The sequence below is a fragment of the Nansenia antarctica genome (assembly GCF_963989245.1).
Source record: "Nansenia antarctica genome assembly, chromosome: 4".
NCBI classification, from domain to species: domain Eukaryota; kingdom Metazoa; phylum Chordata; class Actinopteri; order Argentiniformes; family Microstomatidae; genus Nansenia; species Nansenia antarctica.
In genome coordinates, this window is record NC_137689.1 from 56463756 (window position 1) to 56487747 (window position 23992).

The 23992-nt window shown below is 43.9% G+C and overlaps 1 protein-coding gene across 1 annotated transcript; it reads left to right on the plus strand.

Annotated features, from left to right (window-relative positions):
* Positions 1 to 6700: 6700 nt before the first annotated feature.
* Positions 6701 to 23080, plus strand: LOC308156139 (pikachurin-like; the record flags this gene model as incomplete). Its single annotated transcript, XM_080529495.1, has 23 exons — positions 6701 to 6797; positions 7601 to 7710; positions 10331 to 10420; positions 10647 to 10673; positions 10826 to 10943; positions 11249 to 11384; positions 14521 to 14687; positions 15230 to 15490; positions 15575 to 15675; positions 15774 to 15874; positions 16034 to 16178; positions 17530 to 17719; positions 18231 to 18356; positions 18561 to 18804; positions 19389 to 19500; positions 19744 to 19860; positions 20505 to 20685; positions 21061 to 21084; positions 21403 to 21478; positions 21725 to 21865; positions 22032 to 22115; positions 22701 to 22804; positions 22929 to 23080. The coding sequence occupies 23 exons, from the start codon at positions 6701 to 6703 to the stop codon at positions 23078 to 23080; spliced, it is 2904 nt and encodes a 967-aa protein (XP_080385621.1).
* Positions 23081 to 23992: the final 912 nt, after the last annotated feature.

Genomic DNA, 23992 nt, shown 5'->3' on the forward strand with positions numbered 1-23992 from the left:
GTATAATCTGAACCTAGGATACCAAATAGCATACCTTTTATGTAGCAGAAACTAGGTGCAGCACTTAATGCCTGAGTAAACTACGGTACATCATGTGGAATCAAAACATACACCATGATTTCAAAAATTCTGGTCCTTTTGGTTGTTTATGACATTTCTCTAGCCTTAGCATCAAAATAAGAATGAGTCTTTCCCACTCATATATCCATTCTACAGTACAGAATGTTTGTATCCAGTCCATGACCACTTGGGTTAGTATCCCTAGCTGTGGCAGTGACCTGTGATAAGAGTATCTTTACTTTAGGACAGTGGGTTCATGTTACTAACAATTGGTGTAAAGCAGGCAGCCCAAACCCAGTCCTCTCCTGTCAGGGTATGGGTGTGTCTGCCTGTAGCCAACAACACAGCTGTCATGTGGCACGTAGAAACAGCTGAAAACACTAAGAGAAGTACAGGACCTGTGACCTGTCTTTACCCCGCTGTCCAGGGAGGGATGGATGGATGAAAGGATGGATGGATCACAGACAAATAGATATCTGACAGGGGGCACAAGCAGGCAACAACTGCTGCACAGCATCATTCCCATGCGCCTGGAGTAACCAGAGTACATTTTGTGAATGATTGAGACTACATTCAGTTTTGTTTCAGAGAAAGGTGTAAATCTAACTCATGAGTTTATGTTTATTCTACAAGTGTGGGTCAGCCAAAGGGTCAATTATCCAGCTCTCAGCGAGGATCAACATACTGTATTCATGAATTCCTTCTTGCCTTTCTTCGGCTTGTCAGTGTTGTGTTGCCACCAGGGGATTGGTGTCACTACCACCCAGAGGCAAAGGCTTTGGAGGGGACACTGCTCTCTGGCCCCGCGTGTCGAAACCCATGAGGAGCTCAATTATTTCCTACACATTGCTTTTTTACAACTGAAGAAGATACAGTACCTATTGGCCCTGGCAAAAAAAAATAGAAAATAGAAAGAAAAAAGTTTCAAAAGAGAAACGTGATCGGTGTGTGGGACAAAGGGAAGCTGCTGTAAGGGATCATTACAGAGAAGAAGAGTCTTCTGAGCAGATGGGGTTTTATCGTTATGGCCCGGGGGGGCGAGAGGGACAGGAGACCACAAGAAAGGTGGAGAGGGGCTGCCTGGCCTGTGACACATGTCCCAGCGCAGGGGTCTTTTACTCACCGCGTCCTTTGGTGTGTCATCATGTTACCGGGCTTCAGAGGAACCGCCCTCCCCTGCACTGTATTGTACTATAGTGCATGTGGGCAGGGGGAATAAAAGAGGAGAGATAATGATAAAGAGAACAGAGCTGACAGAGGGAGCGAGGAGGTATAGTCCCATTGTCGGTGACGTATCTTTTTTTAACCTTCATAAAGCGAGAAGATAAAGCCGATCGAATGGCCTCGCACCGCACGCCCCCTGCTCCGGCTGCTGCTGCTCTGCGGCCGAGACAGGCAGTGCTGTAGGAGGGAGAGGGAGGAGAAACCTGTTTGAGGTGACATGAGAGTGACTCGCAGTCTATGCAGGGGGTGGGCAACATTGATAAATGGCAGTATCTTATCTCCCCTCTTCCTTTTATATCTGCCAGTGAACAATGTACACTGACACACCTTCAGTACCGGATTGATGTCTAGACCGAACGGCTACTGTCCTTGAGTATATCACCTGTTCTCTCTATTGACTTTTGTCAACCTTTTCTTTACCTCTCACCTTCTCACAGCTTTAGAGTAATATTGTGAACCGGATTATATGCCAGGTGCTATGCTAAATAGGTATCGTATGTGATATAGCCAGTTTCAACAGAGAACGTGCCTCTTCTTTTATGCTGATACCATTTGCCTTAGCCTCCTGTCGAATTATGTGGTTGTCAATGTACTTGTAACATATCACCACATCTCACAAACAGGAGTGTAGCATGTCTAAACTTAAATGTACTGTACTAACCATCACCAACTGCATCACAGTGTGGTAGGGCAACTGCGCTGCATGTGTCCGACCGGAAGGCCCTGCAACGTGTGGTGAAAGCCGCCCAGCGCATCATCGGCACCAAACTCCCTACCATCGAGTCCCTCCAGGCAGACCGGTGTCGGAGTAGGACGGTAAGCATCATCAAGGATACCTCGCACCCCAGCCATGGTCTGTTTGATCTCCTACCATCTAAGAGACTCAGGAAGTACAGGATCCTCAGGTCCCGTACCAGCAGGCTACAGAACAGCTTCTTTCACAGAGCTGTCAATGTGAACACTCAATGACCCTTTGCACTACTGCTGTTTACAAATACTACCTTTGCACATACCATATTTTTGCACATTGCACATACCTCTTTGATATAGCTACTACTTATACATCCGTACATACCATACTGTACATAGCTACATTAATTGTACATAGCTCATAACTGTATACCTCTAGCTACCGTACTTGCCATACTGTACCTATCACTGTCATGTTTTTATATCACTATTTGCACTTCTGGTTAGATGCTAAACTGCGTTTCATTGTCTGGTACTTGTAATCTGCAATGACAATAAAGTTTAATCTAATCTAATCTAATCTAATCTAATCTAATCTAATCATCCACAGTGATGTTTTGACATGGATGTCTGTCTTTGGTCAGTGTAAAGTGAACTTGAAAAACAATCACTGAGAGGCCTTGGTGTGTGTGTGTGTGTGTGTGTGTGTGTGTGTGTGTGTGTGTGTGTGTGTGTGTGTGTGTGTGTGTGTGTGTGTGTGTGTGTGTGTGCGTGCGTGCGTGCGTGTGTGTCTGTGTCTGTGTGTGTGTATGATGTTTGAGTTGAATTGATGGTAAAACGGCCTGCTTAGGGGTAATATACCCCAGATGTGCTGAAGTGAGCAAAATGAGCAGCAGCTAGAGTCAGTTGGACTTGTTGGCCCTGTTTACAGTGACGTGAAGACATACCTCATAGGATCGTGACTTACTAAAGCCTGAGAAAAATATAAAGCAAGCAATGGCCAGAGTTATTTCTAAATTATCATTATAGATCAGCAAAAATACTGGAAAACAAGTCTATATCTCAAATCTGAAAGACAAGAATGTACCCGATGGCATGACAAGAATGTACCCAATGTACCCGAATTCGAAACACATTGACTTGTGTATAATTGAATGTGACAGTGCTCTCATACAGCTACTGCATACATAAATAAATACAACTAAACTGTACAACAAAGTTATGATGTAAATGTGGTGTGCGTGAAATGAGCGTGAAATACTTGATCTCCTTAAAGGCTGCTGGAAATGAGTAACAGCTTACAGCAACAACCTGTGTCCTTTTCTGAAAGTGCCCTTGTAAATATAAGGAGCTGTTTTTCAATAAGGATGTCTGAGTGTGTGTGTGTGTGTGTGTGTGTGTGTGTGTGTGTGTGTGTGTGTGTGTGTGTGTGTGTGTGTGTGTGTGTGTGTGTGTGTGTGTGCGCGCGCGCGCGCGTGTGTGTGTGTGTGTGTGTGTGTGTGTGTGTGTGTGTGTGTGTGTGCGTGCGTGCGTGCGTGCGTGCGACGTGCGTGCGTGCGACGTGCGTGCGAGTGAGCGAGCGAGTGAGCGAGCGAGTGAGAGAGTGTGTGAGTGTGTGGTAAGGTGGAGGTTGTAATACTTTACTGAGGGACTGGGTGAGTGAGTAAGCTTTGTGCCAGTCTGAAGGAGGTGATGTGAGATCAAGAGCAGCTTTCCACCAGGTGGAAAAGCTAAGCTTTCAGGGGTCAGAGGTCAGAGACACAGGAGTGATCACACACGTGTCAGGGCATTATTTACAGCTGTAGAGGCCCACTCCAGACCACCAACGACTGCTCAGCTACAGTACATAATCTGCCCGGTGTGAAGTGTTTACCTCCAGGGTCCACTAGGTGGAGGTAAACAACAAGGCATCACAATCATCTCCTGTTGTACAGTACTGTCCTCTATGCATATCGCCGTAAAACATCACATACAACCATTGTTTTAGCTCCGTCCTTTTTTCTGAAACAGTTCGTTGAAAGTTTATGCTGTGTGATGCTTGTGTGATGTGTATGTAAGTGTGTGTGCATGTGCGTGTGTACAGATGTGAGTGTGTGTGTGTCATGTGTGTGTGTGTGTGTGTGTGTGTGTGTGTGTGTGTAATGTGTGTGCGCATAACTTGGCCTTTATTTGAAAAGGGTCCATAACCTTTTGGTTCTTGTTCAAGGTTGAGGGGGAGTTAAAGCCAGGGTCAGAGTATGGGTAACAGAGATGGAATGTGTTTGAGTTGCCTAGAGCTATGAGTTCCAGATCCTAAATTTGTCATTCAAATACCTAAAATAGAAAAAAAACGGAGTGTGCAATATGAGAACACCATCTCCAATACCACAGCCATGAATATCTTTGGTGCTTAATATGTATCCACTGACCAAATGATCTAACACAAATGTAGTCCTCCAAAGTTTACTCTTTCTAACTTTAGTATTGAGACATGTATTCTAAGTGAACTTACCACTAGGTGACTCCCTTCTACAACTTTAATGCTCCAAGCAGTATATTCAATGCATACATTGTAGTGAATGGATTCAGTTGCAAAACATATACTAAGTGAGCAGTCAGTATTATCCACTTTGTGATTCAAAGTGATCCTTACAAAGAATCATCCACTTACATTCTGGATGTTTACCCCAAGTATCATCAAATCCCTGGACAATAGAATATAAGCTATACTGTAGGTAGCCAACTGCAATATCGGATCAGTTTGAGAGTATAACAGCTATTTCACCTTTCAACGTTTACCAAATGCACTAGCCTGCAATTTATATCAATATTTTGAACATCTGTGTTTAGCGAAACAAATCAATAAATAACATTTCTGTCAGACAGGTTTCCCTTCTGAAATAGTCTCTCATCTTCCCCTGGAACCTGGCCACACTGGAGCAGTAGGAAGCTAACTTATAAGTTGATGAATTGAAAACAGAAGTGCTGGAAAAAATATCAACAGTAAAAAAAAATCAATACTGGCTTGCTGATCCAAGGGCTTAGTTGGTGAATGTCACTACAAGCCCTGGGTTCTAAGAATCCAGTAAATGCATATTGATTAATAGCAGGAAATCAGATAAGGCTTGATACCAGACAACGATATGAAGTCAGATAGAGAGGCACTCTGCTGCACATGTACAGACACGGGAGATGTACACCCTTTATCAAGGCATTGTTCTTTAAAACTGTCCTTCTGGGAATTGGCTGGTAAAGCTTATACCTCAGGGTCTGTTATCTCTACCAAAAAGCACTGGGTGATATTTGATTTGATCAAAACAATGCTATTTTTAGTGCTTTTTCTTTTTTTTTTACTCATGGTTCAGTGAATTAGTGTACGCCTATCTAGCCTGTGGGCTATGGTCTCCTGCCATGGCAAGAGGCAGGGTTAAACCAATGATTCTACTCCCCTACTAATCAACAATAACTTTATTTCAGTCAGTTTATTTATGCTATATGTTTGGAGTTATTATGTAACTACACCTGTCTATAATGATTCATCATACGTTTAGTTCTAATGACTAAAAATCCCGACACATGTCTTGAAGTCTCCACAGACTCTCAGATGAGGCCGGCTGTGCTGACCACTCACCTCCCAACGTTCTACTGTTGGTCACCTGCATGGTCTCTGGTCTCTGTGACGATGCAGCTGCAGCACATCTTCCTCATGTCTCTTTGCATAATAACCTTTCATAATCTGCATAATAATTCCAATATTATTGGAAACATCATGGCATACTGTAAGGATTTCTGCAAAGACAGACGTGCCATGATAGTTTATTTATACATCAACACGAAACTGATAACTGATATAATATCATGCCACTTCATGGTGGCCCTTACAGCTGGATGAATACCCACTTTAGAAGGGGCAGCCAGGGCTAGGGGATGTCCTCCATAAAGGCTCCTCCACACATGAAACATATCATTGAGCCATCAACCAATGTCTTTTTCACGGGTTGAGTAGCCTACACTGACCCCTGGAAACAACTGTCAAAGTTATATTTCAGTTGCCTTAGCAGGCTCCATCTGGCCAATTTACAATGCTTTATCTTCTTAACTCACGAGCCGCATTCACCGTCGTCTCATCTGGACTGTAGTGCGCTGCACAGCACAGCAGGTTCTCTTGAAAAGGCCACAGTGACCTGTACGACTAGCTCAAACCACGCGCTTACCACAAGTCGTGACGTTAGAATTATAAGGTTCTATCTCCATTTTTGTCAAAATGGAGTTTTGTTTTAACATAATCTGATCCATTAGGTGTTTATTAATGCCTGTTTTTTTTTTTTTATGTTGACATTTTTGAGTTAGTAATTAATAAAATACAGGTTCCATCTCATAAAACATAATGGAATGTAAAAACTTTGACGCTCAATATCTCTGAACTACCCTAGACGGAGATAGAACCTTATAATTCTAAGCTCACGAAGTTCTGTGTACACGGCAGGCACGCCCACACTGAACAGGCTGGATGGATGATTCCCGCCGACACGTTTAAACGTCCCGGGACGCTGTGAAGGAGGAGGCTTCTCCGCCTCTTTATCCCAAAGCTGCTGATGCTGGTGGAAAGATTAGATCACCTGCACAGTGTATTCCGCGTGGGAACCTTGCCTGCGTAAACAACGGAGCGCACAACTTGCTATGATTCCATCCGCCCAAACTTTTTGATCGACGTTTACAGTTAAGATCCAGTGCGTTTGGATTAGATATGGATGTCTTGGGTCAAAAGATATGTATTCTGTTGGTGTTGATATGCCCCATCAAAATATCGTATGCAAATAAGAGGACGCATGTCAGAGGATCAGGTAAGTCATGTTCCTACCCTCACTTGCTTGGCTATTGTACATTCTGAAATTATGAAGTAGTAGATATCCCCAAAAAATATTTTTATTTTTATTTAACCTTTATTTAACCAGGCAAACATGTAAGAACAAATTCTTATTTACAAATGCAGCCTGACCAAAAAGCAATGGCTCTTTTTTTTTTTTTTTTTTTTACACAGTGTTATAGGCAAAGTTTCCACCCAGCATGTTACTGTTATGTATTGTATAATAGACCCGATGTAGAGCTGTCTTCCAGTGCCAATTATTGATTGTTGGAATGAATGCATGCTTCACATATTTTGAGTCAATCACATAACTGCGCTCTTGCAATTTGTAATACTGAAAATTCCTTCAATAGTCTTATTTTCTATTCAAATGGCTGGTCGTAGCTAGTTCATTAGACAGACTGCCATGCTACGATACAGTGCTTTGAATAAGGTGTAGCCTACTGTAAATGATAGTTGCCTCTAGAGACGGGTGTGAGCTGCTGTCCTGTTATCACAGCTGCTCAATGTGTTGGACAGCAGTAATGTCTGCAGACGCAATTTAGTCCCACGCCTGTGATCACTGAGGCTTGAGACACTGTCTGCAGATGACATATTGAGACCGAGTTGGTGAAATGACACAAGGCATTGCAAAAGTAAAATGTCACGAAAGTCAACAAAGGCATCAACAAGTTCAGGTAGGTACCAATCAACAGGCTCTGTTTGGTAATGAATGGTCCTACAGGCGGCGGGTCATCCTCCTATCATTAAAGATGAGTAACCTAGTGTTTGGTCCTGCAGAGCGTTTAGGTCCTCCTCTGGACATTGAGCTGGAGACCATCAACTGCACTGCTGTGAGGGTCAAATGGAGAATCCCCTGGAGACATGTCAGCACTGTCACAGGCTACAAGGTAGTACAGACTCACTCTACTGTAAGGTAATACAGACTAACTCAACTGTAAGTTGATATAGACTAACTCTACTGTAAAGGCATACAGATTTAATCTACTCCATTATACTACACCTCACTGTGACAGGGTCTATGTTTTCGTGACCCCAAATTGGCATGAATAATTTGCTGTGACCTCAACAACTTGATTGCGGGCTATGCCAACATAATGATGACGTATTCTAATCACCTAAAATATGCTCTTGTTGGACTAACTTTAAGGTAAGGCAGACCATTCTATACCTCACTGTGACAGGGTGTATGTATGATAATACAGACTAACTCTACTGTAAGGTAATACAAACTACAGTAGAGCCATACCTCACTGTGACAGGGTGTAATTGAACTACCTTTACACCTACACCACTGCACTGTGGCAGTACAATGTTAGTGAAGTTACTAGTGAAGTTCTCATGAGCAGTGACTGACCTATATATCTTCCCTTTCCCTAACACACACAAATAGTTTGTTTCTAATTGAATTTGGTCCAAATGAAATTTCCTGGTAGACAGAAACCCCATTGTGTTGTGATTGTCTATGAATGAGAGCTTCCCACACTACAAACCACACATACTTCAAACCACACACACATACTGCTGTTACAAATGAATAGTCCTGGAACAAAGTCAGAGTCTCTCCAGGGAAAAGTTGATTTTTGTTTGTTTTGTTTTTAATTACTGTCAAGTCATTTATTCAGACTAATAGTTGTGTGATGTAGCGCTGTGACAAGGCCCCTGAGCTTGGAAATGATGAAATTAATGATCCATGTTAACGTTCCAGATGACAGCTTAGTGAAGTCAGGTGGTGATTTTGTTATTCTGTCAAAGTCATCTTGCCTGCAGTCTGTCCCTCTCAGGGGACGTCTATAAAGTGATTGGGACTGTGAGTGTGAGTGGTCTGGTCTGTCAGAGAGCAGTCTAATTACCAGTGAATTTTTAAATAAAAAAAAACTAGATGCAGATGGTTTGTTCACGAGTGACTTGTATTGTATATAATGCCATGATTTAGCAAGGCCTGTCGTGAGTTGTCAAGTCTTTACTGTCTTAATGAGGAGAAAAATGCTAAATATAAAAAAATGAGAAAGAAAGAAAATGCCTTTTAGGAAATTCAGTGGAATACCGGTTGAAAACGCTTTTTCTTTCGACAGGTAAAACTGAACATTGAATGACTCTAAAAATATGAAAACTATCACTCCAACTAAGTTAAGTTAGGTGTAATGATTTAATGAAGGCGGTCATCTTGTCACTTTTGAAAGCAGGGGGTAAGACATGTGCTTTAGATTCCCTCCAGCAGATTACCCTGGCGAGGGTTCAAAGGTCAGCACCATTGTACTGTGCCAACTGTCAACCCACACAAGCTCAGATAGGATGTTAGGAGGGAAGACAGAAGTAGTACAGTTCAATCCAATTAGACACATGAGACTCTTGCTGGCCTCTTGTTTATGTGCCAGGAGAGAGAGGTAAGGAGTGATTAAGCTGTCAGTGAGACCATAGCGCCCTTTTCTTTATCACAGGTGATAGTTTTAATACTCTCTGCATACTTTATCAAAAGGTTGTCTGGACCTTGCTAGAGTCCCGTAGACCTCTTCATTGCTCCCTTGTTGTGTATAAACCTAACCTCATTATTGAAATTCAAGAACATCTATTACAATTACCCTAACCCTAACTCGTTCTCAGAGTTAGTTAACTCTTGAGGTTCCTCGGGTCTCCACCACATTGGGTAAATCCTCTTTTAGTTGTGGTGCACCTCACTGCTGGAACAATCTGCAGAGAACGCTTCAGTTGGTTCTTCTGGTGCCCCTCGAGCAGTTTAAAGTTTTGATTGAGGACCTCTTTGTTGAAAAATGTCATTTTGTATTTGTATTCTGCATGGTTGTAAACGGTGTGTTATGTAAAAGAGACCTTCTTCTCAATGGGACTGAAATAAAGGTTAAATAAATCAAATAAAAATGCTACTGTAGCTGGTACAGTAGCATTGTGACGGTTATTCTTCTGAACAGACGAGAGGCCATGAGTTATTTTTAATAGCACCTCTTTGTTGCAGTTGTCCTCGCCCTTTGTCTCATCCCCAGTTCCATTGTCTTGTTTAATTGTCTTTATACAAGCCTAAGTGGTAAAGATATTGTTCAGCATGGCAGTAACCAGATCTCGCTGTGGTCCAGCAAGCTGCTGTAATTGCTCTACCATAACAACATGCAGTGTTTCAGCTCTGACAACGGCTTGGTCTTTGATTGTAATGAGGTCCAGCGTCACATTGCTAAACGATGAGATAAGTCAGTTCAGGGCCCAGACACGCTTCAGCAGTCTGCTCTCAGATGAGTTTAAATGCTTCTGTGTTGTGTCTGTCTCTCTCTCACAGACTCTGTTGTCCTGTCATCCTCTGCTACTGCCACCCTCCCAGTATAATCAATAATCAATTTATAGCATGGCATAAGCATGTTTTTTCTATTGAATTAATCTGTTTTTGATCACCCAAAAAGTTGACTTTGCATACTGTGTGTGCAGTATGTCTCATCTACGTGTGTGTACACACATTGTGCATCTTTTTGTGCACATTTTGTGTGCGTTTGTGTTGTTCTGCAGGTGTTCTACACTGAGATGACGAATGATGATCACCCAGCAACCTCAGCACTGGCAGTGAATGTCCCTCTCAGCCTGGACATGCTAGCTGCTGTGAGCTCTACTTTAACTATGTACCTACTATAACTATGCCTCTATGTATCATTTTAATTTTATTTATTACAATCTGAAACCTCTTGAAAATATAGTCACTGTCATACAACCTATGATTACGTATTTGTATGTAATGAAACAAAAGGTCTACAGTAATATGTATGTTACTCTGCATACCTTTGACATTTTCATTAGACTACCGTCTCTTTTTCCCATTTACCTTCAGGTGAAGTTTGATGGACAGACTTCTTTTGTAAGTGCATTAAGACGTATTGTTTATTGTTTAATCATTCTTTTGTCTTCAACTCATAGTTACCATTGAACTGATATCATTGATAGATACAAATATGCCTTTATATTGTGCTCATTCCATTCTATTGTGTTGTATATTCCTGTGACTGTAAGGATGTAGAGATTGGCTGTCTGAAGACTGCAGCTCAGTATGTGTTCAGTGTGGGTGCGTATGGATGGGCGGGAGAGGGTCGACCCAGCGTGCCACGGAGAATCAACACCTTCCCTCCAGGTGAGAGGAAAAACCACAGGGATGCTAGAGAGTCACCTTGGCCAGCCTGGTCTGCCTGTACGAAAGAAAACAGTCCGAAAACAATCAGCCCAGAAACCAGTCAGCCCATTGCGTGTGGTGTTCACACCGAGGCAGGGTTTATAGGTGGGGGTGTGCGGAGTCTTCATTGCTCTACTACAGTACTGCCCTCTGATTGCACCCACGCTTGCTCTACTAACATGGACATAGAAAATAATAGAGGCAAAATGGCTCATCTTTGATTTGTTTTTGTGTCTGCCCCCCCCCACCACCCCCATCACCAATAGAGATGTGCATGGCTCCCTCGGCCCCCTCACAGCCAAGGGTAGAAGCTGTTTCGGACACTGAAACTGGGTTGTCATGGAGACAGAGTGAGAGAGAGGGCAGCACACCTGTCCTTCATTTCCTGGTGTCTTACATCAGGTAAGATATTTCTGTTACACTTACTTATTGCATTAGTTGTTATTGCATTAATACAGCTTTGGATTGGTTCATTTTTAATGTTTATGATGATGCATAAAAATTATCTTTTAAATGACTTTGACAAAAACTTGTGATTTTTTTTTAAAGCATAGCAATCTCTCAGAACAGCTGGTCTTACATACAGCTTGCCAGAAAATGAGGTTTTTATTAACAAAAGCAACAGAGGGAAAACAATCTGGGAATAGTAAGATGAAATATCCGTGAGAATGGGTTTTGGAAGAGGTTCACGCGGTTAAGGTTTTTAAAGATCTGTCACGCAGACACCGCAATGCTTTGGCAGGGGAGTTATGAAAGCTAGACAGCTCAATGGAGATGAGCTTCTTGATTTATTGGAATGAGGATTTAAAGGAAAGTTAATTAGTAAATATAGAGACACCCAGCCGCGTGTGCTGAAAAACCCTGCCAGTGAATACGTCAGATTTAGAGTTACGGTGCTCAATCGAATTTCCTTATTTTTTTTGGCTTTTAACTCTAAATATCTAACTTAAAACATAGTTATTTTGTGTTCAACGTCTCTTATGGTCTGAGATGGAGTTGAATGGGAGTTCACAGGTCATTGCAGTTGTTAGCGTGTTGAGACTGGCCAAATGGTGTGTTGGGGCTGAACGGATGACTGATGCCGTGTGAGGTATGATTTTTATTATAGTAATGAATGGCTTGTCTAAAGAACTGCCATAATAGCCCTAATATCTGTGATATTCAGATAGACCACACACCGCGATGAGAGAACGAGGATGTGTCTGAGTCCAGACAGAATGAAAGGACAGTTTATCTGTCTATAATCTGATCTGTGGTGGATAGAGGAGGGATACTGGCACCATGTGCAATTAGATGACTAGAGAGAGCGGGAGATAGGTTGATGTCATGATGACTAAGGCAGAAGGAAAACTCTCGTCTCCTATCACCCCCAGCACAGAAGCCATCCTAAAATGGCTCTAGTGTTGTGTGAATGACAGTATTCTCCTTTAGGCAGTGGTGTGCCGTCAGGGCCAGCAAGGCCTTCTCTGCTGGCCTAAACATCATCAGAATATACATTTTATTTTAATATATTTTTTCCACAAATATGTATTAATGATTCCCCATAGTCTATTCTCTTCATTTCATAGCTTTCCTCTTGGTTGCGCTGCTTCCAGTCTTCGATTGAGATTTGGAGGGCTGGCCTTTATGTTAGAGCTTTTATCCAATCAAAATGTGTTGCTAGGGGGCTCCAAAATCTGCCTGCCTGCACGTTAAGCGGTGCCGCCGATTCGACCTGTAACTTAACGTTGGAACGAGAAAACCTGTGGCGTTCCTAGTAAACCTACGTAGATGCGAGCAAAAGCAACAACGGAGCCTGCTGGAAGGCTCAATGATGTCAGCACCCAGCACGTCTTTTGATTGGATACGCACTATTGATACGCACTATTGATACGCACTATTGATATTCACTATTGAGATGCGTATATGCCGGTAGATGTGAAACTTTCGAAAGTGCGCAGGGAAACGGAGCATCACAACGAAAGCTTTCGTTGACTGATCGATAATACTGATCGATTGTGTCCTGTTTTTGGGTAAACAATAACTATCATTTAGGGGACACGATGAAAGCACCGAGTCCACAAACAGAGGAAACTACGTTGAGCTTATTTCTTTTCTGACTGAAAACAACCCAGATTTACATTACCACCTGTCCACAAACAAAGTGTTTACTGGGACGTCAGGCAAAATACAAAACGACCTGATTTTTGCTATTGCTTAAGTGATGGGAGAAGAGATCAAAATGGAGATTAAAAAGGCACCCTTTGTCGCTATTATGGTGGACGAGACGACAGACGTGGGTAATGTAGCGATCTTAAAGATGTTAGTTTAACACTCTTCATTGTAAATGCGGATTTATTGATTAAAAATGCTTCGGAAATATTAATATAACTCTGTTGTACTTGTCTGACTATGTTAAGGTGATGTAACGCCCGGTTATACTGTGTTTCTGTCTAGTTTCTAGAGCCATGGCGTCATAACGATGGTATTAAGAGGTAGAATAATTCAGGTAGGAATGTGTCGGACATCACTGAAGGCCTAGGTGTGAAATGCACCGCCCGCCACTGCCTTTAGGCACAGCACAGTTGTCCTCTCAACTATCGCTGACTAAGATCTCCAGAGTCCAGATTGTTCTGGCTCTGTTTTGTGCAATATATATGTCAGCGTCATTGTTGTTCTGTAGGGTTCTACTATTTAGTATGCCATGAGAGCTACCCTGTTCTCTCCCCCTCCTAGGGAATCAAGGTCAAGAACGACATCACCTGTTTGTTTTTACTTTTCTGAATTTTTACATTTCTGAGGATGTATTGATGATACTCCGATACGCTGACGCTACTAAATATTTTATTTCTCTGACCTCTGATTGAGCTAGTGCCGATGAGCTCTGGTATAATTCTTTACTGTAGGTCTGAAGGTTGGACAGTGGGGAGTAGTTTGTGTGGATTTGTAGACATAGGGAAGAGCAGACCCGAGTTCACCTGTCTGTATTTCGCTGAGCTCAGTGAGTTTCACTGACGTGCTGTGAAGACCTTGACGACTCAGGACTCTATAGTAATGGTTCACACCATCTCAGCAAGGGTCAAAGGATGCTCAGCAAGGGCAAAATGAGTCTTTGAAAGTACCTGTATATCAGGCTCACACGTACCTTGATGTTGTACACTACCAGTATGTTGTATACAGTGAAATGTATCCAACTATGATGTGTTCCATGCATTACAATGAGCCTGTTTTCCGATTTCCGCCTCCACCAGCCTCCCCTGATGTGTATGTATAGGGAGAGTGTTTACCTTATCCACCACCCTATCATAAGTGCTTTTGTTGAGATATTGATCTAAGTGTGTAAATGGGACATTATTATACATGAGCTCATGAGCTCACTCTCTGACCCAGTAAAGTGTGAGGGAGAGTCATTACCTTATCCATCACCTATTTGTCCTAAACTACATTATTGTCATGAAATATTGATAACTCGGTTATTGCATTGAACCGGCTATGTTCACTGTAGGCGGTGCTGTACATAGTGTACATGGTTAGGTCACTCTCTGTCTCCACCCCCCAGACCAGGGGTGGATGCTGTGTGGACAGTCATACAGGACCCAGTAGGAAGCAGCTCTGTGGTTCTGAGAGGACTGGACCCTGGCACTCAGTACCAGTTTGCAGTCCAGGCAGTCAACGCCTATGGAGCGAGCCCACCTAGCGCCCTCAGTGACCCGGCACGGACCCTCAGTGAGTGCTGGGGTGGGAACGGGTGACGGGGGGGGTGTCGTTTATTAACACTTTAAAAACTGTATACAAAACACAAAACAGCTTGTGAAAGAATTGTGGTTCATTCTGTCCTGTGTCAGGTGGGCAGGAAGGAGGCAGTGGGATCATGGGTCAGGATTACCCCAGCAACCCTTATGTGAATGAGCAGGAGGTTTCTGATTCTGGAAATGGTGTCCACATTCAGCAGGTAAATGACCTGGTGTTAATGTATATAACACATGTTTATATCCCCCACTTTCAGCCACTCCATGATGATGTCCTCCTTTCTTCTCTCCAGCCATTTCTCTCCTCTAAAGAAGAGAGCAGAAGAGGTCACCTGAGGTCCAGGACTCCGGGTCCTGTTCCTCTAATGGGCGGAGAGTTGACCACCTCTGCTTCTGGCCCCATTGTCATTGTCAGCAAGACTACAATACCCGTCTTTCTCTCGGCCATTCCCCCTAACACTCCCTCTACCACTAGCCCAGTGACCCTCACGTTGTCTCCACACTCTGTTAACATGCCAGTCACCCTCCGGCCTACCAACATCACCAGCCATGTCTCCCCTTGCTCAGCCCCAGTCAGTGCCCCCTCCCCCCCGGCTCTTGCCCTCTCCCCCGCCCCTCCCAGCCCCAGGACCCAGTGGAGGGGTCAGGTGAGGGGGCTTTATGACCTGTCGTGTGAGGACGCCGTCTGCCCCCCCAAAAGTGTCTGCGTCGATGACTACCAGAACGGGGGCTCACGCTGCTTCTGTGGCCTAGGACGGGGAGGTGACGCCTGCTCTCAGGGTAGGCCGGAGGAAGACCCTGCCGTCAACATTTACGTTATGTCCCTGAATGTGAGCTCATTGCTTTTTTCGCTCTGTCCTCTAGCTGTGGTGGTGCAGTATCCAAAGATGTACGGCTTCTCCCATGTGACCTTTGAACCTCTGAAGAACTCCTATAACTCTTTTGAGATCATGCTGGAGTTTAAGGTAAACCGGGCCGAGGGCTGGGTCAGTGGTACGGTACTTGTGGAGAGTGCAGAGCAGGAGGGGGGCTCAGTCTTGTCTCCTGTCTCCCGTCTCCTCAGGCTGACTCTGAGAACGGCCTGCTGCTGTTCTGTGGGGAGAGTGAACACGGGTCTGGGGACTACACCTCCCTGGCTCTCCTACGTGGGAAAGTCCACTTCGGGTGGGTACCTGGTGATACCAGTCAGTCAGTCAGTCAGTTAGTCACATTGTATCTCTCACACACATCTCTCTCTCTCTCTCTATCTCTCTCTCTGTCTGTCTCTCTCCTTTTCTCTCTCTCTCTCTCTCTCTCTCTCTCTCTCTCTCTCTCACTGTGCAGGTTTAATTGTGGCACAGGGAGTGCTCAGATTGTGAGTGGGAGTCAGGTGACACTGGGACAGTGGCACCGTGTCGTCATCTACAGGGAGGGTTCGAGTGGCCTGCTGAGACTGGACGATGACCCACCTGTCACAGGAGAATCACAAGTGAGGGGCGTTCAAACCAATCGATCTCATCTCATCCCATGTACAGTACTGTTGGTAGCATTTGTGTGACTACACACTGAACATCTAGGGCCCTATTATGCACTTCATAAGTCTTAAGCAATAAGACGAGGCGGTAGATCTAAACTTAAGACGTGGAGGCGTGGTCAAGGCCACTTTGCTATTATGCGTGCGGTAGTGGGCGCCTAAAACCCGGCGCTAACCCCAGAAATTAGTCATGGGTGTGTTTTGGGCGTCTTCTCAATCAACCCAATCAGCGTGCCAGGTGCCATTCCCTTTAAGAACCGGCTGCGTTGAGTCTTTAGCGCTATGCTATTATGCAGTTCATAGGCGCTAGACTTCATGCACGTTTTGAAACACGAGCGCGCCTCCGCGGTTTGCGCATGCTCGCTGACCCACTTCTTAAGAAGTGCATGCGCAAACCGCGGAGGCGCGCTCGTGTTTCAAAACGTGCATGAAGTCTAAACTTAAGAACTTTTCAAACCACTTCTTAGCGCTAGGCGCAAAGTCAGATCGTATAATAGCAGGGGCGCCTAGTGCACTTCATTAACATAATGAACACTCCCACAATGAGTAATATATGCACGGGAGTCTTACGGCTTATGTGTGGGCGCCTATCAACACCTGCATAATAGCAGTAGCGTGTATGAAGCGCATAATAAGGGTGGCGGTAGGTCTTAACCTGGCGGTGCGTCTTAATTAAGACTTAAGACGGCAAGTTAAGAAGTGCATAATAGGGCCCATAGTGTAATAGTCTTATTTATTTTATTGTCAATCGTCATTACATTCAACATATCACAATCAACTCAGTTCCTATGACCAAAGTAATTTTTTTTTTTTATATTAAGTAAAGTAAAGACAAAACAAAACAAAAACAAACAAAGAAAAAAGAAAAAGAAATAGCGAGAGAACATGGGGAGCTTTCATCTTACATTATTTATGACAGATTAGAATAGAAAATGATTTGAAAATAGAGAAAATAAACAAAATTACATCACCCTCTCATGTTCTTTTAACAGTTCAACAGAAATCTGACCGTACAGGTTTAACATATTCCGTCCATTTCGTCCAGATCCGATATAATTTTTCTACCTGAATTCTAAGGGAGTTTGACATCTTTTCCATTATATATATATCATGAATTATATCTATCCATTCATCCACTGTAGGTACGTCTGGCTTTAACCATTTTCTTATGATAGCCTTTTTACTTGCTACCAGAAGTATCAATATCAATTTTCTGTCGTTACTGTCCCATTTTTCGAATGAAATATTTCCCAGGTGTAATAGTCCTATTTGACTGTCTGTCTGTGGGGTTCTGTCCTCTCTGCAGGGAGATTACACTAAGATCACGTTCCGAACCCCTCTCTACATGGGCGGATCCCCTAATGTTTATTGGCTGGTCAGGACTGCAGGGACCAATCGCGGGTTTCAGGGGTGTATCCAGAAGCTCAACGTCAATGGCAGAGTGATGGACATGAGGCCCTGGCCAATGGGACAAGCTCTAAGTGGAGTGGATGTGGGTGAGTCTGTCTTCTGTGTAGATGGAGACAAACAGAAGGTCGTGTCTACACACACGCACTTGGCTGAGGCCAGACCAAGTTGTGTTTGTCTGGTTATGGTTGTGTCGGTGAGGTTCATTTCTTATGGCAGTCTCTGGAAGGCATCCGTCCTTCCGCATACCATGCAGAGAGACAGGGAGGAGGTCTGGCTTCCACTCCTTGATGAAGAGTGCTCTGATGAATGCTATGTGGTACTCAGACAATAGCAGTCTGGATTTGTCAGTGTTAAAAGACTGTATTGTCAATGTCAATATTGTCAACGTCAAAGAAAAAGTGCTATTTTTTCTTTATTTTTTCTACCATTTGTGATCTGATCCCACACTCTCTCTCTCTCTCTCTCTCTCTCTCTCTCTCTCTCTCTCTCTCTCTCTCACACACACACACACACACACACACACACACATACACACATACTGTAATGAATTATTGTTGTGTGTGACAAGGTTGTTTGTGCATGTAATTCACCCTGTAGGAGAGTGCCGTGCCACTGTCTGTGCAGGGGTCACCTGTGCCAATGGAGGAACCTGCTTTGTCAGCCGTGCAGATGGGTACATATGTCTCTGCCCACTGGGCTTCAGAGGTCCTCTATGCCAGGAGGGTGAGTAACACACACACACACACACACACACACACACACACACACACACACACACACACACATAAACACACACACACACACATAAACACACACACACACACACACACACACACATAAACACACACACACACACACACACACACACACACACACACATACACACACACACACACACAGAGCCCTTCTCCCTATGTTGTCCCACAGGCTTCCTGCTGGTAGTTCCACACTTTAATGCGTCTCTGCAGTCGTACGCTAGCGCCCCCTGGCCTCGGCCCCTCCAGCACTACCTGTCCTTTATAGAGTTTGAGATGACCTTCCAGCCTGCAGCCCCTGATGGCACACTGCTCTACAGCCAGGACTCCACCAGCAGGGACTTCCTGTCTGTCACACTGGTGGGCGGATACCTGGAGCTCCGGTTTGACTGCGGCTCTGGGCCAGCCATGATCAGGCAAGCTCACTCTTATACCTCTGAACTGTCTCTCGATGGTCAGTCAGAAGCAGACTGTTGTACTCCACTTGACATTGTATGTCTCTAGCCTCTACCTTCCATACCTTATGAGCATTCTGAGGGAACACTGCCATCTGTCTGTAGAACCGGGTCATTACATCCCTTTGACCAAAGAGGTGGAATGAGGAAAGCCTTTTCTTAATTGTTAGGAACACAACTCCTCGCGTCCTCTCCTCGCATGTAAGGGGAGGAAACCTCATTTTAACCTAAATCTTCTCTTCCAATGAGTTTTCGATAGGACGGAGTGGAGGATGGAGGAGAGTACACGAGGAGTCTGTTCCTGACAATTGTGTGTGTGTGTGTGTGTGTGTGTGTGTGTGTGTGTGTGTGCTTGCGTGCGTCTGTGTGTGTGCGTGTGTGTGTGTGTGTGTGTGTGTGTGTGTGTGTGTGTGCGCGTGTGTGTGTGTGTGTGTGTGTGTGTGTGTGTGTGTGCGGTGCGTGCGTGTGTGCGTCCGTGTGTGTGTGTGTGTGTGTGTGTGTGGGTCTTCTCAGTGCTGGTAAGGCTGTTGTATCTGTGTGTGTAGGAGTGAGGAGAGGCTCTCTCTGAATGATTGGCATGAGCTGCGGGTCTCTAGGACGGGTCGAGAGGGCATCGTTCAGGTGGACAATCAGATGCCCACACATGGGATGGCAGAGGTACTGAACTGCATAGAGCTAACTGGGAATATCACCATATTAATAACGGTTAAATAAACCGTTAGGGCCGTTTCAGTAAATAGTGATCATTAAAGAGTGATCATGATGCCCTTCAAAATGGCTGTTGTAAACTGAAAACCAGCAGAATACATTATATGACTATACTGTTGTTCCTCGATGTTCTTCTCAATAGTGAACAGCACTGAGCCGATTGTTACAGCTGTTGTGACTCTGGTTGTGCAGGGAGTGTTCACTCAGATCAGATGCAGCAGCCCCCTGTACATCGGAGGAGTCCCAGATTACATCCAGACCAAGAGCAGCGCCGCTCTGCTACAGCCCTTCACCGGGAGCATCCAGAAGGTACCAGGGTTTCATTGCAATGCATGGAAGGGCATAGGGACTAGAAGGGAATAGGGACTAGAAGGGAATAGATAATTGAAGGGAATAGGGAATAGAAGGGAATAGGGACTAGAAGGGAATAGGGACTAGAAGGGAATAGGGACTAGAAGGGAATAGGGACTAGAAGGGAATAGGGAATAGAAGGGAATAGGGACTAGAAGGGAATATGGAATTGAAGGGAATAGGGACTAGAAGGGAATATGGAATTGAAGGGAATAGGGAATAGAAGGGAATAGGGACTAGAAGGGAATATGGAATTGAAGGGAATAGAGAATAGAAGGGAATAGGGACTAGAAGGGAATAGGGATAGAAGGGAATAGGGAATAGAAGGGAATAGGGAATAGAAGGGAATAGGGAATAGCTCGCCCATAGTGTTTGAGACATGGAGGGAACAGCGTCAAACGGAAAGGGAATGTGTCATATACTGTACATACAATACATTTACAGACCTTTCATGACGTAATACTTTTTTTGCAATTATGCTTTTGGATATCTGCTACTGTAGGGAAGATGTTCTTGCTCTCTACTCATCCTCTTGTGCCCGTATGGTTTGACTGAAAAACTATGGTTTGACGTCGACTTGTTCCTCTGCCCGTCTCGGTCAGATCAGTGTGAATGAACACCGTCTCCAGCTGCCTCGGGACCTCTCTGACGGGGTGAACGTAGACAACTCCCTACACCCCTGTGTGGACGGCCCCTGTGCCAACAGGGGTACATGCCAACCTAAATGGACCCTGTATGAGTGTGAGTGCCCTTTGGGGTACGCTGGCAAGCACTGCCAACGAGGTGAGGTCTCATTTCATCACCGTTAGATTTACCTTAGATTTCTGTAGTGCATTTTTGTTTAGAATGAAGTTCTCACTGTACAATAAAAGATGGTCATTAATGAAATGGGTAAGTTCTTTAAGAATTACAAAAGCAATGCAAACACTCAAACTATGTCGGACACGTGTTGCTAATGATTCCTGACAGAGGTGGAAGTGTTTCCTTTTTCCTAGATAATGCATGGACTTTGTGACATTGTTTGTTTCCCTAAGCCTATCCATTTATTTATTGGTCTCCTGTATGCGACTCCTGTCCTGTGGATGCACACCCATCTCCCGCACTCTCTCCTTCTACTCTCTCCTCTCCTCTGCTCTTTCCTCTCGTATTGTTGAGCAGAATGTGGGACTCACTGCATGAACTGTAAGTCACTGTGTGTGTGTGTGTGTGTGTGTGTGTGTGTGTGTGTGCGTGTGCGTGTGCGTGTGTGTCATGTGTTGCTCAGGTGCATACTCTTCAATTCCATAAACAAACTAGCATGCATGAATTGATATCAGCATGTGACTTCTGTAAGTCCCTTAACTCTAACTCTGTCTAATGATAATAAGTATACCTTCAGTTCGGTATCAGTTTGTTGTTGTGGATATCTTGTTGTGTACTTGAATTTCTCTATTCGAAAAGCTCTTCTGCCACCTAGTGGACATTATTGGTAAGTGCAGTAATCCTTTCTATCCTCAACAGTCACTGAGGCAACTGAGATTCCCCAGTTTATTGGACGAAGTTACCTCAATTACAACAACAGGGACATTTTAAAAAGGTAATGTGCAATACCCCCTCTCTTTTAGTAGTGATTAGATTTTCTATTTTTATTATGCATCTTATGCATTATTATTATCCTAATAACCACTCCAGTCAATCAAGATAAGATAATATCTATATATATCTATATATATATATATATTATGTCCCCTTTCCTCTCTCTCTCTCTCTCTCTCTCTCTCTCTCTCTCTCTCTCTCTCTCTCTCTCTCTCTCTCTCTCTCTCTCTCTCTCTCTCTGTTACAGGTTGTCCGGCTCCAGGACACATGTATTTTTGCGCTTCAAGAGCTCTGCATTGGATGGCCTGTTGCTATGGCGCGGACACACACTGAGGGCCAACAGCGACTTTGTCTCTCTGGGTTTAAAGGATGGGGCTCTCATATTTAGGTACCCCATATACCATGCAAGCTGTGTGAGAGAGAAAGAGAGAGAGAGTGTGTGTGTGTGTGTGTGTGTGTGTGTGTGTGTGTGTGTTTGGCTGTGGGTGTGGGTGCATGTGTCCATGTGTGTGGGGTAGTTACTTGGGTTCCTTAACCTGAACCTCTCTATTCAGCTATAATCTTGGAAGTGGTGTTGCCAGAGTAACGATCAACGGAACCTTCAACGATGGACGATGGCATTGGGTCAAAGCAGTCAGGTGACACATTGTCTTTAGAATTTAGAAACATTGCACTTGGCTTTTTTTTCACTATCCATAAATGAACACAGCCATTGACCGCTCGAACAAGGGTATAGTGATCATCTGTCAGCTGAGATAATGACAGTGAATGCTGAGTGGTGACCCCATGTTTCAGTATCCCCCCCCCCCCCCCCCCTCCCGGAGAATGTGAACATTCCAATTTAGCCTTTGCACTACTGCTGTTTCCACACCCCTGGTCAATGTGATCACTCTTCCCTTTGCACTACTGCTGTTCACAATACTACCTTTGCACATACCTCTTTGATATAGCCTCTTTTATACATCTGCACATTACATGCTGGACATAAGCTACCTTAACTCTACATAGATCATAACTGTATATACTACCGTACTTGCCATACTGTACCTATCACTATCATTGTCATGTTTTTATAGCATGTTTTTATATCATCTTTTTATATCACTATTTGCACTTCTGGTTAGATGCTAAACTGCATTTCGTTGTCTCATACTTGTACTCTGCAATGACAATAAAGTTGAATTTAATCTAATCTAATCTAATCTAATGTGTTTCATCGTCAGAGACGGCCAATTTGGCAGGCTGACTGTGGACCATGATGAGAGCAGCACAGGGAAGTCACCAGGCAGTATGAGACAGCTCAACACCAACGCCATGCTTTATCTGGGTCAGTGTAGTGTGCTTTTGCCATGGAGACGTGCATAATGGTAGTGGTGATAATACTGTATTTCAACGACGACGTAAATCATTGTGTTGGTGAGGACCATATAACTGTCGATGGTTTCTTGCAGGTGGTATGAAGGAGATCAGTCTGCAGACACATGGCCAGTACATGTGGGGTCTGGTGGGCTGTATCTCGCACCTCACCCTCTCTACGGACCACCACCTCTCCCTGGTGGAGGATGCAGCCAGTGGCAAGAACATCAACACCTGTAGTACCTGAGGAATTCACCTTTCCTTAGGGACTCGTTCGGAGGCGGGACCATAAGCAGGCATGAAGATGAAGTTGGCCCTAGAAATCTTGCAGTTTTGAGTTTTTCCTTCTAATAGTTCTGATTAATCTAAGGATGTGTGTGTGTGTGTGTGTGCGTGTGTGTGTGTGTGTGTGTGTGTGTGTGGCTTCACCCAGTAGCAGTACTGTGATGATCCCAAAAGATGGATATTCATTATTCATTACGTTCAACTAAGTGTTTTCTTATTTATTTTTGTATAGTCAGATAGCTATTATGGGTGTGATGTTTATTCCCATACCATATAGTTACAGACCGTGTCCACATGGTTTGTCTCACTTTTAGCAACAACAATAATCAGCTGAATCAACAGACAAACAACAATATCCTCTGACTATCTCTGAAACACGGTTCTGTATTGGTAGATGCTAAGCGGGATCCTTGGAACGATCCTATGCTAAACCCTAGCCCTAGCACTATCCCTAACCTTAACTACAATACTGTATATTCCTTATCCCTAATCCTAACCCTTACCCTAACCGTAAGTCTTACCTAACCATTAGCCCTATACTAAGCCTTACCTTATCACAAAATCAACTTCATCAGAGTTGGGTTGACATCAGAGTTGGGTCGTCCCAAGCATTCCACTTAGCATTTACCGTTCTGTATTGCTAACATAATATATCATAATATATTATTGTATTGCAGTGTCTTGTATTGTATCTGTTGAATGAAAGGTCCAGGAAGTAATATACTGTACAGCTGGAGGTGGGTGGATGTGGAAATACACAACGCCGTGGCCGTAACATGACACAATATGTGCCTTTAGTTGCAAAAATAAACTGAAACATTATAAATCATTATGTTTCTTTCAAATGTATGTATTATTGTGGTCTGCAGTATTT